At 38.9% G+C, this 17189-nt stretch overlaps 1 protein-coding gene across 3 annotated transcripts in view; it reads left to right on the top strand.

Moving 5' to 3' along the window:
• The window catches only part of LOC126215347 (uncharacterized), a 286938-nt gene that overhangs the window by 258528 nt on the left and 11221 nt on the right, over positions 1 to 17189 (top strand). Inside the window, exon 8 of one of the 3 annotated variants that reach the window (XM_049942033.1) lies at positions 8703 to 8734. The exons of the other annotated variants lie outside the window; for them this stretch is intronic. Within the exon in view, the coding sequence (XP_049797990.1) occupies positions 8703 to 8719 (17 nt within the window). The 3' untranslated portion in view covers positions 8720 to 8734. The remainder of the gene's footprint in view (positions 1 to 8702; positions 8735 to 17189) is intronic. 3 annotated transcript variants of the gene reach the window in all.

The following is a 17189-nucleotide window of genomic DNA, read 5'->3' as shown; positions in this document are numbered from 1 at the left end:
GTTATTCAGTCTATTAATATTCTTCACTTACCTGGCCTTATTGTCTTTCCTAATACCATACTGTAGTTGACATGGGTCTAAACTACCTGCTAAATGTGATTTTTTTTTTTATTTTAACACTAAAGTAAAAAGCATACTTAACAAACAAATATGTGTACTGACTGCTCAAAAAATTATTTACAAATTAAGATACAAACTAAATCTCATTCTTTTAAATTATATGTCTGGTAAATTCAAGAAAAAATATTTCTCTCTTGACAAGTCATAATTCAAAGGCTTTGCATGCATGAATGATTACTCCCACAAGAGTCTTTAAATTACTACTTCACAAAGAGAGACTTTTGTTCACTCACTTCTATCATTTCCCAGAACATCTTTCCGTCTAACACCAAGATAAGTGAAGGCTAATTGTACTATTTGCTTTCTAATAGTGGTATACTTATACTTGTTAGCTATCTCTTAAGTTTTGCTTTCAGGGATACATGACTTTCTACTCATCCCATACATTAATGCAAAAGATGCAGGTGATACTGACAGCAGACAACAATCCTCATTTGTCAGAATTTCAGAGTGTTGGGACTTTTACCTCCAACTCTGGAAATGAGAATTTTAAATGTTATGTGGTAATCAATCAGCAAGTCAGTTTTACCTGTCATCCAAGTAATTCAATAGCTTTTATTTTTTAATGATTGCTTTACACTAGTTTGAATCAATAATGGACAATAGTCCACACAAGTCACTCACTAAGTTCTGGTAGTTGCACTATTACATAAAAAATTAATAGTTAACCTGAATGATGTACTTATGGAGATGCTGCTCTTAAAGACTGACAGTGCAAATTTGAGTAATGAATTCCAGAAGTGTCAGTAGTGATTCCACTGTTGTGGAAAACATTATTTAAAACTATACCATCATTTGATTTGTGAAAATAGCCTGATTGCATTGTGGTGACAATGGATGAACTATCTTCCTCTCACATGAAGTTAAAATCTTCTCTTACAATTTTCAGGCCTCAGAAAAGTAAAATTATTGCATATTGTGCATAGCACTGCATTGCTGATTTATAATTATTTTTAGAAATGCATACTGTTTTTGCTGTAGAGATATATAGGAATTCGATCTTGGTACCACTGAGTTATAACTGCTGTGAGGGTTTCAGAGCTTCACATTAAAACACTGCTGGCACCATGCATATACAACTCTTACTGGACCTACCTTCACCATGCATGTTACACAAAAAAGAGAACAGAGGAACAAGTAGGGATGCCATCTGCACTTGATGCATTATACTAGTAGAGCATGCAGCAAAGTGGCATGCTGCATGGAGAAAGTGCTGATACAGCACATCACTTAAAATTAAGGTGCCTGCAAGCATGTATGTTCTATCTATAGTTCTATTTAACTTTATGTTTGCAAATTATATTATAGACGAAATAAGGTCAAACAATGGAATATCCAGGATGGAATGTAACATTATGAAGTAAGGTCAGTTTGTTAAGTATGACATCTGACCATAAATGACCTTTGAAAATTTTCAAGTGCATTTGACACATTTTTTCCAAACCTCTTTGCACAGTAAAGCATAAAATGAATTCTCATTTGAACAACAATAAGAAAATTATAATTTTACTTCAAATATTTAATAACTGCTAGAAAACAAAAAAAAATGCATGCAAAAATATTATAAACAGAAAATCAAGTATGAGATATTTGTTTAAACTGTGTGTACATGATGTATTTCCTACCTTTCTCAGGCACTACTGTATTATCTTGAGCACAACGGCGAAAATCTGTAAAAACACGGCATGAATGTCACTTTTAGTGGGATGTGTGCTTTGAATTAGACCACGAAGTGCTCAGATAACTCAGCAGTAAGATCATCTCTCATTAAATGCAGGAGACTAGGTTTGAGTCACTGTTCCTCACCCAAGTTCAGTATGCCAGGAACACGCATTCCATAAAACAACTCTGATATCCCCCCCACTGCCCATGTGGAAATTCTTCTTTGTCTTCCTCAACAGGTGTGATTTGACTCTTTAGTGCAGCATTTCTTAAACTGTGTTCCCTGGAACCCTGGGATTTCGTGGACATCACCTGTGGGTTATGTGAAACTAACATGTCTTTTTTCTTTATACTCAAGAAAGTAACTTAAAAAATATTAACATCTCTACAAAATTGAGAAAAAGTAGAACAACAGTTAACTGTCACTTTTGCTTACTAGTTTGAATAGTTTGTATGAATGCAACACTGGCCCCAAAGAAGTCTGTATTGATCCCTGGGTGCAAGAAGCTGTGTTGTTGCTTTTACTGTTTGCAACTACTTACACAAGCGAAACAGGCTTATCAGCTTACTTGTTAACAAAAATAAATATTGCAACAGACTTGATGCCAAACCTGCCATGGGAAGGCTTTAATTCATAAAGACCAAAATTAAATACGCCAACAAAAATAAAGCCCTGAAATTCAAAATACTGGATTTCACTCCTAAAGTCAGCCTTTGGATTTTTTCTGTAATGACTTCTTTCACCTCTGGCCTTTTTGTGCATTTCTCATATCTTTTTTTCCTTCTTATTACTTTGCCTCCTTATCTCAGGATGCTACTCAGATACAAGGTAATTTTCATAAATGGGAGAAATTGCAGGAAATGGCCCCTGATAGGATAAAGGAGCAAAACATGCCAAATGGACATATGGCTGTAATTGCATTCCAAAGTTGCATTGACAGTGTAGGTTTCAGTGACTGAAAGCACATATGATAACACACCAGCTAAGTGGAAATTTTCTGTCTGTACTAGAGTTTTAGCTCTGCTCTGCTATAATGGTGTCAATGATGGTGGTGCACTAGTACATCAGTACATGGGGGTATCTGCTTCACTGCTGTTGTCGACTCCCTCTGGTGTGGACGCAAGTCATGTAGTGCACTGCTGAGAGGTGATGGCTCAGTATACCATACAGGAACAGGCCAAAATAGTCTTTACATACAGACAGGCAAATGGCAATGGGTGGGAAGCAGCATGACAGTACAAGAAAAAGTATCCTTGCCAGGCTTGCCTATAACAATTACATCATAAACTGTCTGTGACAGTATTCCATGGTTTGTGTGTGACTGGGATGTTTACTGGAATTGGTAACGAAGAAAGGCAGGTGTGTCAGGTATAGACAAGGGGCACTCAATAAAGAACACAACACTATTTCTTTTCTGAAAGAAAGTTGGTTTTATTCAGGATTCCAATACACCATATTATTCTTCAGTCTTTTGGCTACAAAACTCTATTTTTCAACTTAATCTATGTGCAATGTGACAGCCTTATGCCACCTTATCAGGGGCTTGTTTGCCCGCATGTTTCCACAGCACTGGTTGACATCAGAGCCAATGTCTTGCTGCATCAATAATCTCCCCCATCATTCACATAGTGCTTCGCGTGGAGTGCATCCGACACCTCTAAGGCAGTGTCAGGGCATCCTTCAGGTGCTAAACAGATGGAAGCTGGAAGATGTGAGATCCGGGCTGTAGGGTGGATGAGGAAGAACAGTCCAGTGAAGTTTTGTGAGCTCCTCTTGGGTATGCAGCCTTGTGTGAGCCTTTAATTGTCATAGGGAAGGACAAGTATGTTTGCATTTTTGTGGTGATGAACACATTGCAGGAGTCACAACTGTATGCTGCTGGCCAGTACATGGGAGACTGGGCAGGTTTGTGTGACCTTGTTGTGGTGATGTCAGACACTTTGCTCAACCATCTACCGGGCTTTTGTTCACTACCAGGTCTCTGTAGACATTCTGCAAGCACCTATGAATATCTGCGATGCTCTACCTTTCTGCCAAAAGAAACTCAATGACATCTCTCTGCTTGGAACACACCTCCATTGCAGACGCCATTTTAAAGGTTACATATAGTGCTGTCACCTATCGGGACTTCATGAAACTATAGGAACTGAATTGGGAATGTTCCATGAGGTACCACAACAAATTTCATATTTTTTCAACTGGAATTGGCTGAGAGAAAAAAAAATGTGTTGCATTACTTATTGAATGCCCCTCATATGTGAGCCTTGGCTGAATTGGTGTTGAACATTGTAGCATATGGCCCTGGTATCAGCACCAGATAGGTGGCTCACCATCACGAGGTAAGTCAGGCAACTGTGTGGAGCATTCTCCTTCACATCCATTACATGGGACAGTGTCTTCAACCTTCACAACATCCACCTGTGTAGTATAGAGAATCGTCATAATGAACCGTCAGCAAGACCATCTCCTGGTTCCAGTCATCCTACACCCAAGGGGTATCTGTAATTCCTGCAGGTGCACTGCCTCCCTTGCTGGGAGAAGTGTCTTTGGTGGTAGGAAGGCTAATATAACCACTACATGATGGTACTCCAGCACACTTTCAAATTCCTGCACGGAGGCATCTCGATAACATCTACCTTGGCCAATGGATCGGACAAGACGGTCGAGTCCCGTAGCTGGTCTGGTCATTGAGCCTCGGCCATTTAGATTTCTACGTGTGGGGACACCTGAAAGAAGTTGTGTATTTGACACACATCCCAAACATGCATACACTGCAATAACACATTCCTGTTGCCTGTAATGCCATTCACTTGCAGGATGTCGCATTTGAATGTGTAATCCATTGCTACCGCCTCATGTTAGCAAATGCTTTAGAGGCCCGTGGGGGTCATTTCAAACACCTTACCCAGTAGTGTCTCATCGGAGGTTGATGTGTGTTGCATTGGACTGTGCAGATGACATGAATTAATACATGCACACCATGAATTTCTGCCCATGTGTCAATACAATCTATTTGCTCTTTAGGCCTATCTTCTTAGGAAATGTTTCCTGCAGTTTATATCCATTTAGCAACATTACCCTGCATACAAATGTCACCTGCCATAACCATTTGTTTGGCTGGAATTTTTGAAAGCAAGTTTTGCACAATATTTGTAAATTCCCAACTAATGTGTAAGACAGAGGTGCATGATGTCTTTATTAAATCCAGTGGCAATAGTGGCACCTCTGACCATTAGATGACGATCTGAGCTGACAGCTCAGTTCAACTTCTGCAGACAGATAACACTGTGTGTGGAAATAAAAAATTCTGTCCCCTCAGCATCCCTGTATAAAAACAGAATGCACTCAGCATGATGTTGTCTAGGAAACTGAATGCAGTTGGGAGAATTTTTGGGGAATGAAGAAACACACAATTACCCATGCCGGCTTTCCAATGTTGCTCCAGTGCTCACAATATGACCAATCTGTCAACTTCAGTATCATACGTCATATTTAAACTGAACCACAGCAGAATCATCGCCACCCCAATAAAGAAATATTAATTATCAAAAGCAAAATCAATGGAATTGCTGAATAACAGAAAGGAAAGGTACTCTTAGTTGCTTACAAACAGCGAAGGTCTAGACGGGAGCCCCTGTCCACCAACACATTTGCTCTGTTAGTAAGTTTTAATGCCTATTGCAGGGTAAGGCATAGGACCCCTTATGTTGTGATCGACTGTCATTTCCTTCTGATGTGAAGGAAACACTGCTGTATTTTAAAACTGTTTTTCAGCCACGCTTCCTGCCATTAACTGTGTCACATCTAAAGTCATTATAGAAGTGTGGTACCATTCAGGCACACAACTCATCAAACCCAAAATGTCCCATGAGCTATAGGCACCATTCCTTGATTGTGGTCAACCCACTACCTACTGGATGGCATAGGACCCCTTATGTTGTGATCAACTGTCATTTCCTTCTGATGTGAAGGAAACACTGCTGTATTTTAAAACTGTTTTTCAGCCACGCTTCCTGCCATTAACTGTGTCACATCTAAAGTCATTATAGAAGTGTGGTACCATTCAGGCACACAACTCATCAAACCCAAAATGTCCTATGAGCTATAGGCACCATTCCTTGATCTTTCAGGTGTTTGCAGTTTTCATCTCCATACTCATTCACAAAGAAGGCTAATACAGTAAAGTCAATGCACTGCTTGATTTTATATAGGCCTACAGTACATGTATTCTCAAGGAAAGCAGTAGTATCGACCTTGGACAACAACTTAGAATCTGTACTGTCATGATAGAATCCCTCATAGGATCACTGTATCTCCACAGGGAAGGGCCATACACTCTCCTGAATTCAAGCTTTATGTCCTCTGCACCTCATATTCCCAAAGCATCGCTGCCTCATAATTTTTTTGCATTCGTTTTCCTTTTCCATAATTTGCAGTGCTGAACTAAGTGGCAAGAAATGATTCTCTGTAGGTGAAGTTGCTTCTAGATTCATCAGTATATTATAAGAGTGTTCAAACAAGTCCTCATTGTCAACTTACACGGCAAGAAGACTTAAAAATACACTTTCAGAGAAGAAATTAGTACATTTATTACTCTCTGATCAAAAGGTCAACAACAATGTTGTTAGTCAAACGAAAATTTCAATTAGGAAAGATACAGCACTAATTACTGAGGCTGACTTGGGATTGAAAGCCTTATCCGCTAGCCTGCTGAATGTCCCACGGACCTGTTCGAGATATACCTGTACACGTTTCTCTGACGTAATTGTGGTCAACCCACTACCTACTGGATGGCAAACTTATTAAATCCAAAAATGAGAATAAAAACAAAAGTTGGAATTTAAATTTATCGCCCCTGCGTGCGATGCCTACATCGCATAACGGACAACCACTACGAGTTATAAGAAGGTCGTGATAATACAGCAAAGCCGTTGTTTATCGTTGCCAACTTTCGTTTCGTGTGAACTAAAACTGAAATTCAGTAAATAATGTGAATTATAGAACAATTTGTACACCTATATAAAATTAGCTATGATTTTTCTATTGCACTGTAGCATAAATAACGATCTAAAAATTGCTTTCAACTTAATGATTAGAAATAATTTGTTCGATACTACATTGATATGGAAGGCGCCGTTACTTACATGTAACAGCGTCTCCTGCCGAAAAGCGTAAGAGGAACAAGCATGATACAGCGTAAGCAACCGAAAACTTTATACATAAAATACATGCAATATTGAACAACGCGCGCATGTGTTTGAATTTAGATTCAACATTGGTTCCACGAACAGCGATATAATTCGCATATCGATGGCACACTCGCATAAACCGATAAGATTCGATAATTGTAAACCCGCCGTCTGCATCCGGATATAACATTTGTAATTAATTTATACCAAATATAAATACTTTTGGAAACACCAATCGCATTTTTCTATCGCTGTCGCAGAGAAGTGCGAAAAGTAACGGCCAATGATAGGTGCTAAGAATACGATTATTCTGAGGCCGAATTCCTCACAATTGTTCTACAGATTGTTAGTAATATCACAGTCTATATTCTCTGTGACGATTTTAATTACAGCAGAAGCAACAAGAATGCACCGACTACAAGTAATACATTATTTTTCTCATGAAATGTGGCGAAAAATGTTTCTTTTGAAATTCAGGTTATTTCGTTATTCAATGTGCCCCTTTTTGCACAGTCTAACATTGATACCATTTTACAGGTGATTAAACAATATTTCTTTCCCTATTCTTAGCAAGTTGAAAACTATTTTTCTCTTGGAAACGGAAAAATAAAAAGTTTTGATCCGCCCGTAACATTCATATTACTAAATTTTGTGAGTAGTATGAAATGCAGCAACTAAAATCAAATCATAAAGATAGTGAGGGACAGAGAAGGATGGCTACATCAACAAGGTGTTCCTTTAGTATCTGCTGCAGCTGCTGATGATGCTGATGACTGTGTCTATAAGCTGGATAAACTAAATAAGAGACTACTCCAGTCTCTTGGATTTCCCCAAGGCAGTGGCAATTTTTGAAATCTATAATTGCCAATTACCCTTACTGCCATATCCACCACTCATGAAACTTAATAGGCATGATTTTCTCGATAATACTGTATGATGCATAAATACTCATCACCGCAACCCTACAGTTCTTCTCCTTTACTGTCTACTTTTTAAAAAGATAACTTCTGGTCATCACCAGTATTCTCTCAAAAATTTACAGAGCTTAATGTTAAGTGCATTCGGATAAATGAGGAGAAATAAAAAAATACAGTTTCTATCATCACATGAGACAATAAGTTTCCATTATTATATAGTGAAACTTTATTAGTTACACTGGTATCAGCCACTGCCTTGAAGTCTACTAAAAATGAGTGTCGTGTTAGTATGTGTTCCACATTCTTACCACCTTTGTTCTTACAAGTTCTCCTGGAGTGATAATTCTTTCACACATTTTCTCTGGTGTCTACATTGTACATGTAATGTTTGTTCTGAATGCCAAGTCCAAAACTTTTGCAGTACTGGTATTAAATTGAAGAAACCAGAATTCATATATGCTTTGTCTAATCAAATTTTGAATGTAGACAGTAATATATTCCAGACTGAGAGGAAGATAATTTGTTCAAAAACTGTATGCTACTCAAGTAATATTTGTTTTCAGATATTTTATAACTTAAGTCAAGCAGGAAATAATGCGACTTTATTTTTGAAGGTAGTGAGTCTGAAACAGTTTCTCGTGCACTGGTAATGGAAAACAATGAATTACATGTTCAAAACAATGGACTTCTGGAATTTTGCCAGATGCTAATGATTGTTGCCTTGTTGTCATTAATAACACATTTTTTAACCACATGAGCATGCATGTTATCTAACAGGTTGCCACAATTAATTACCCTTGTTTTTGTTTTCAGTTGCAGGAAAGGTCTAATTCAAATGCTTTGAGGTTTGTTGCTTGCATTTCTCTCGGGCTAAATGTATTGGTGTCGCATGATATGTGCAACTTTCAGTGCCTTTGCCTGCTTGCGAATCCCCTTCCTGTGGTCTGTAGTGAAAAGTAAACAATAATTTAAAAAATGCACCTCAAGAAACCCTGAATGTTGAGTAGGAGGAGTTCTGTACTGTTGGACATCCCTATGGGATTCAATTCCTCTTATAAGTTTCATTTGATGTCTGTCACTTGTTTCAGAACACTATAACTTGATGTGGAAGCAATGCATGCCGGAATGGTATGGAGTACTTACTGATACTATGTCATTAAAAATTAGCAAATTTAAATTATGAAATAAAGATAAACAAAGATTCTGTTGTTTGTTGGAAGCACACTGAAAATTTATTTTTCTTTGATGAAATTTTGTTTTAGTTCCCAGATGTACATGAAGCAAGAGAATAGACAAGGTTTTGAGTCATATGAGTCATATTTATGAACAGCTACCAATGAAGAAATGGTCCCATTCAATTAACCATCTGTTGAAACAATATTGAATCGTAGCAGGGCAGGAGTAAAAAAATTGAAACAGAGGAATGAATTATATTCAAATGTTTAGCTATTTTGCAAGTAGCCAGAAGAGTGTTGCTATATTAGACAACAGATATCTACTTTTTGATTGTGAAATGGTTTTTCTGCTCCAAAATGTAGGAAAATGACTGGCATAATTGTCCTGACTGAATTCTGCAATCAGTGCATTGGTTTTTTGCCTTTGTTCTGATTCCTTGCCTAAAGTGCTCTATGGACAGTTAACAAAAGTTGTTGCAGGTGTCCTAATGGAGTCTCCTTGTACCAGGAACTGCCTGTAGAAGTCTCAGAGTAACTTAATTGTTTTAAGAAATTGGCTTTTTTAGTTTCTTGTAACTTTCCATGAAACAAACATTTTTACACGATGTTATAATTCAAATTAATGTCTAAAAATGAGGAGGTAAGTTCTGGTAGAATATAAATGATGTAGGAGTAAAGGAGGCCATTCACCAAAAAGCAGAAATGTTGAGTCATCCACAGGCACACACAAAAGAGAAAGAGAACTTGCTACTTTTTGTTATCAATCCTTTTTCAAGCTACAGCTCAAACACACACACACACACAACCACACACACAGATGCCTCTGACCCTACATAGTGCCAGAAGGACAAAGGGACAGACATGTCACAACATGTTGACAAATCATCACTCTGAATTGTCACACTGAATTAATCCACACCTGCAAGCAGACAACCAAATGCCTAGATTACCAAAGTGGTCTGTCGTCAAGCCTTTCTGGTCATATTATGTTAGTGACTTCAAGGAAGTGCTAGCACATTTTGACGCTTGCCAAGACACAGGTAATGCCCTTTGTGATCACTTGTAATGTGAGTTTAAAACTTGGAGAGATGCTTTGTCCACTGATATACGACTATTTTCTCTGGGGACTGGGTGGAGCTATCGAGTGGAAATTTATGACACATACTAAGGTATGTGGTTCCTTCATTGTGTACAAAATAGAAAATTCTAAGGCAATGCATTGACAACTACAGCAATTTATGTCAGATACTTTGGTAATCAATAACTCACTTATTGACCATTGCAGGTGCCTTCCACTTGACCTAGCAGCATAATATTTAGCAAGAGATGAGAATTAGCAGCAATATTTATGAAAAATTCCGAAAACTGTTAACTTGTATTAAAATTCTTGTAATTTATAAATCGACTATTGTAAAGCTCGACCATTACATAGCATGAATTCTCCAGGGACTGGTTGGAGCTATTGAGTGGAAATTTATGTTACCTACTGAGGCATCTGGTCCCTTTGTTGTGTATAAAATATAAGGGGCATTCAAAAAGAAATGATCTGGAGTCTGGAATGTGCAAACTGGTGGCAGAAGGGTAATATCGTGGCGTGCGTAATGAGGTGTGGTTCCGACTACAGCATGGAAGTTCACAGCCCATTGCTAGAGGGCATGCATGCATGCCACATGACTATACATAGCTAGCAGCAGCACGCATCAATTGTCCATCACTGCCAGTCGCATTGCAAACAGTGACATGGGGGTGTCAACAGAAGAGCAAAGAGCTGTTCATTATCTGACAGCAAAAGGAGTAGGAGGAACGGACATTCATCAACAAATGTCACAAGTGTATGGCGAAGACTGTATGTCCCTTGCAAGGGTCAAGGCATGGCACAAGCGCTTCAGGGAAGGACAGGTGTCGTTAGCTGAAGATGCACGGCCTGGAGCACCACACTGAATTACCGATGACATCGTCCAGCTGGTAGATGCACTCATTACCCAGGACCACCATGTGACAGTGAAAGCCGTAGCCGCCGTGGTTGGATTGAGCGTCGGAAGTGTTCACACTATCATAAAGAATGACTGCTCATGTACAATTTGTGTGCCCAATGGGTGCCCCACAGTCTTCAACTACGCCAGCAAGCATGTTGAATGGCCCACTGTCTTGCTCATCTGCAGTGCTATGCTTGGGAAGGGAATGCGTTCTTGGCACAAGTGGTGGCTGGAGATGAGTCATGGTGTCATCACTTCAAACCAGAATCAAAACTACAAAATCTCCAGTGGAAGCATCCAGGGTCACCACAACCAAAAAAAGCCAAGGCCATCCACATGAGTAAGGAAAGGTTATGCTGACGTTCTTCTTTCCAAGATGGCCCCCTTGCGATTCACTTCCTGCAGCACGGGACAACAGTGAATGCCCAGCATTACTCGCAAACCTTAACCACCCTTTGCCAAGCGATCAAATCAAAACAACCAGGCAATCTCACCTGTGGGGTCATTCTGCTCCACGGCAATGCAAAGCCTCATACGGCCCAAATTCAAATGGGAGGTTCTTGGTCACCCTCCATACAGTCCAGACTTCTCTCCCAGTGATTATGCCATTTTTGGTCCCCTTAAAAAGGCTCTGAGGGGCAAACAATCCACCTCGGACGACAACGTCCAGCTGTACGTATGGAACTGGTTAACATCACAGTCCCAGGAATTTTATGAGACAGCCATTCACCACCGTGTGTCACAGTGGGACAAGTGTCTCAACAACCAGGGTCAACACTTCTAACATACTGGTACTGGTTTCTGTAATTATGCCTCTGGCTCGTCTCTTTTTGAATGGCCCTTATAGAAGCTTCTATGTCAATGCAATCGACAAGTACTGCGATTTATGTCAGATATTTTGGTAATCAATAACACACTTATCGACCAATTTAGGTGCCTCCCACTGGACCTAGGAATGTAATATTTGGCAAGAATGAGGAGTAGCGGAAATATTTACAATAAAATGTGACAAGTGTTAATTTGTAGTAAAATGTTATGAAAAAATTACTTCTTTTTCATTAGTATATCAACTATCGTAAAGTTCGACCAGTACATAGCACGAATTCTGATAGTCCCAAAGGTACCTATAACAATCCTGTGTATAATACGTAAATAACCATTACTAAGTACACACTGAGGTGACAAAAGTCATGGGATAGTGATATATACATATACATATGGCAGTAGTATCACAGACACGAGATATGAAAGAACAGTGCATCGGTGGAGCAGTCATTTGTACTCAGGTGATACATGCAAAAAGGATTCTGACATCATTATTGCTGTGAATTAACAGTCTTTAAACGTGGAATGGTAGCTGGAGGTAGACGAATAGGACATTCCATTTTTGAAACCTGTAAGTAATTCAATATTCTAAGAGCCACAGTGTCAAGAAAGTGCTGAGAATATCAAATTTCTGGCATTACCTCTTCAGTGGCATATGGCCTTCACTTAACAACTGGGAGTGATGGCGTTTGCATAGAGTTGTCAGTGCCAACAGGCAAGCAACACTGAATGAAATAATTACAGAAATCAATGTGGGATGTACAACAAACATATCCATTAGGGTAGTGTGGTGAAATTGCCATTAATAGCCATAGCAGCAGAGGACCAACACAAGTGCCTTTGATAATGGCACAAAATCACCTGCAGCACCTCTCCTGGGCTCATGAGCATACCAATTGGACCCTAGATGAATTTCAGTTGGTAAGAGCTGATGGTAGGATTCGAACGTAGTGCACAGCCCACAAAGCCATGAACCCAAGTTGCCAGCATGCTACTGTGCAAGCTGCTGGCAGCTCCATAATGGTGTGGGCTGTGTTTACTTGGAAAGGACTGGGTCGTTGACTGGAAATCATTATGTGTGGCTACTTGGGGACCATTTGCAGCCATTCATGCACTTCGTGTTCCCAAATGATGATGGAATTTTTATGGATGAAAATTTCCATGCCACAACTGTTTGCAATTGGTTTGGAGAACATTCTGGACAATTCAAGTGAATGATTTGACCACCCAGTGTCAGTTTGTGCACAGACTCCTGCTGCGACAACACTTTCACAGTTACGGACAGCTATAGAGGCAGCATGGCTCAATATTTCTGCGGGAGACTTCCAACAAGTTGTTGAGGCAATGCCACATCAAGTTTCCGCCTACTTCATGCAAAAGAAGGTCCGGCACAATATTAGGAGGTATCCCATGACTTTGTCACCTCTGTGTCTATCTCTTAGTATCCCTTTAAGACCACAGCCATAGCGAGGTGATCCTACATTCTCGGCAGAAGTGTCAGATCTGTCCGTCCCCTCCCCCCCCCCCCCCCCAAAAAAAACTATAAAAATTATTATTTTGTAAGTAGGTCCAATAGAAATTAAGTATTACTGATAAAATTTCTTACATGATCTTTAATTATGTAAAATATTGCACACAACAAATTAAATCAAAAGTTTTATGGCCTTTCTAAAAAAAGTGAAAACAATATTGTATTGTTTATATAGGTATTGTACATTGGATGTAGTATGATGTAGAATAAAGACTTTGCTTTGGACAATCGTCTTTTCCAAGGTTGATAACGTGAAAGAGATGATCGTCCAAGGGAAAGTCACAGAGGAAAGACTGCAGGGAAGAAAATCAAGATTATGGGAAAGGATAGAAAAACGAAACCTACAAAAGATTAGGAAAAACGTAGACAGACTGTTGAGAGGATCATGTGATGCGTCACAAACTTTCAGCTATAAAAAATGAAGTATTGATAATGATGATAATAAACCACGGATATAAGAATCCTTCTATGCTATTTCAGTGAGCAACTTGTTGGATAGTATGTATACCAAAAAATTGTTGGCAGTTCCCCAGCACATAAATTCACCTATGAGAATAGGGCTATAGCCATTGTTTTGTGTCAACAAAAGAATCTGAACATCATGTCAACCTCTCTGGGGAAACATTTCTGAAAGCCAGTAACCTGCAGGGACCCATTCAGTTGCTTGATGAGCACTAAATCAATGATATTACCATCACATATCACTCACAGAAGGAAGTTCTCAATGTAAAGATCCACAGAGGTGGAAACATCAATTCCGGTCACTATCTTGTGCTCATTAGGGTTAAGTTTACACCAAAATAGTGCACTGCAACAGTACAAGCCTTCATAAATTTGACACAAAAAAGATCTAAGAAACTAATATAAAAGAGAAATGGGAGAAAGAAGAAGCAGTCACCTGGGAACAGTTCCAAATCAAGATTAAACAGAAAGCCAAAAAGCTACCCTGCAGAAAAAGAAAATGAAACAATTTTGGTGGGATTCAGTACGCGAAGACCCTTTGGAGGAATGAAAGAGAGTCTTCCAGAAACATAATGGTAAACATTCACCCAAGACTAAAGAAGACTTTTTCGAGATTAGAAAGCAAGTGACTAAATTAACCAGACCGATAAAGAGGAGACACATAGAGAGCAAGCAATATTAAATTATTGAAAAGAACTTGAGGGAAGTCAACACACATGACTCTTACAGAATGTACTTGGAAATATCCACTGATACACACCACAGAATCTGTGCTTCAAAAAGGAGGACAATAAACTTGCTCTGACAAATCATGACAACTGTGTGGAGATACTTCCCTGAGCTACAGTTTGTAAGCATATCCTTTGCTCAAAAAGAACAGGACATCTGGGGAAGACAGCATCATCAGGGAGTTATTGAAGCATATAGGGACAAACACACTTGTGGAAATAACTTAAATCATCACAGATATATGGCGCACATAAAAACTTCCAGAAGATTGGAAGTACATGCTCATCCACCCATCCCACAAAAAAATGTGATGGAACAGATGTAAATAACTAGAGAAGGATCTCTCTCCTTCAGGTCACATGCAAGATATTCGCAGCATGTTTATTTCAAAGAACACACTTACACCTTTAACATAAGATCACTGAATACTCAACGAACTTTCTATCAAGGTGTCCATGTGTAGAATAGCTCTTCAACCTAAATACAGTACTAAAATATAAGGCAACCCATAACAGCCCAGTCATCTACAATTTCATTGATTTCAAAAAGGCATGACTTAGTTTAATGACAGTCTCTTTTCAGTGTCCCAGAAGGACAGGGATTAGACACAAAGTCCAAGGTAAAATTTATGGTGGAAATATGAGAACCTTTTGACAACAAAACAGGTATTCACTAAGGAGAGGAAGTGTCACCATTCAATCTAATCTTAGATAAAGTGTTTGGGGAATGGGAAAAAGAATTCATAAACCAAAATCACTGGAAACTTATTCAGCTTGGGTGAACAAAGATGACATTAATATCTCTTGCTTAATCATCACAGGCAATTTAGCAATTTTAGAGTACGGGGAAATCACAGCAGTTGGGTAGAAATCCCCAAAGAATGTGATGAAAAACCTGGCCTACAAATACTTTTTTTTTTTCATCGGTAATAAATGTAACATTCAGAAATTAAACTTGAAGTACAGTAAATCAGAAGGTTAAGATACTTCAAGTGTTTCATTGAGATCATAGAACAAACAAGTCTACTAAAGGGAACACTGAGAGTTCAATTACAAAAACTCAAGAGAGCGTGTAGGAGAACACAGGATGGAATGGGCATGCTGATACACAAAAATGTTAAACATTACAACACAGTGATAAATCCTGAAGTCCTGTATGGAAGAGAAATTTTAATTCTCACCAGAAAAGCCATTCTGGAAAACATCCTGAAGGAACATTGGTGAATTACAAAGGAAATTCTTGGACCAGAAAAAACTGAGGCCTGGTATGAATTGAAACCCATAAAGCAACTGAGGAATTGTCAAACCTGGCAGCAAACATTAGAAAGAAATGATTTAAATTTTATGGACATGCTGAAAGACTCCCAGCAGTTATACTTACACACAAGATTATGGAGTATACTCTAGATCAAACAAGTTGAAAAGAACTGCAATGAGGCCCAGATACCCACAATGGAAGTAGCAGACACGAATCTGTTCCTTCATTCAAAAGATAAGCAGTTGTACAGAATGAGGTGATCTCCCTCCCCCCCCCCCCCCCCCCAAAAAAAAGTCAAATCACTCTGTGTGATCATATGCAAAGGACAACAACAATAATAATAAAAACCAGATTTTATTTGTTCCTTAAAAATTATCAATAATGCTTGCATTACTAATTAGAAACAAAAGAAAAATGCTGTAATTAAGAACTGAAAAATATCTCTTTCCCGGACTACTAACCTTTTATTAAAATATTACTTTACATTTCTTCACTTTGAACAAAGAAACCTCACTGATTATGTCACTGAAGCCAGGTTTAATGGTTGTGTCATATCCTATAGACAAGATGCATGTGAGTGAACAGTCTGCTTTCATCCAAGATACTGCACTCATTGGCAAAGCTATTTCAATGTTTAAAAAGGATGTCTTAACTTCAATAAATGTTCAAAAAAATCTGTTCTTTCAGCTAGCACTTGAAAGTAGCTATTACTTTAACTAGCTACACTGTATCAAAATCTCTGCATTTGGCACCAAAACCAGCTGCACATTTTTCAGGATAAGACACAGACCTTTTATTTGAGGCATTTCCTGACAGGAAATAAAAGTCAGATGAAACATTTTGATTAAGTGAGATATGTTTTGCATTACACTTGCAATTCTGTTAAGCACTCTCTCTCAGTCTCACACCAGTCCTCAGTCTGCAAAAATCTGATGCCTTTGGTCCAACAGCATACCTGTGTCAGCACTGACTTGCTGACATTTGAGATCCTGCAATACTGTACCAAAGTTGCAACAAGAGCTCCACTGTTGAACGTAAGTGAGTTGTGTAGATGGCAACTGTGTGAATCAGGCACGCTGTTGCCACATGAACCACCTTAGCATTAGATTTCTGTTGGGTAGTAGCCATTTCTTTAGGATGCTACTTGGTGAAATGACACTACATATGTACCACTGTGATTACTGCCTCTGCAGTCACTGGCCAAGGGAAAGGCTTCTTCTTGTGGGCAGGAAATAGGAACACAAGGGGGTAGGAGAACTCATGTACCCTCCTGGTTAAATATTAAACTACATTTTTTTAACAGGTCAGATTTTGCACCCCATATATGCCTGGGCCAACAGTTTCT

This window comes from Schistocerca nitens, chromosome 12, assembly GCF_023898315.1.
Source record: "Schistocerca nitens isolate TAMUIC-IGC-003100 chromosome 12, iqSchNite1.1, whole genome shotgun sequence".
NCBI lineage: Eukaryota > Metazoa > Arthropoda > Insecta > Orthoptera > Acrididae > Schistocerca > Schistocerca nitens.
Note: the sequence above shows the minus strand (reverse complement) of the source record. Positions and strands in the feature narration are given on the sequence as shown.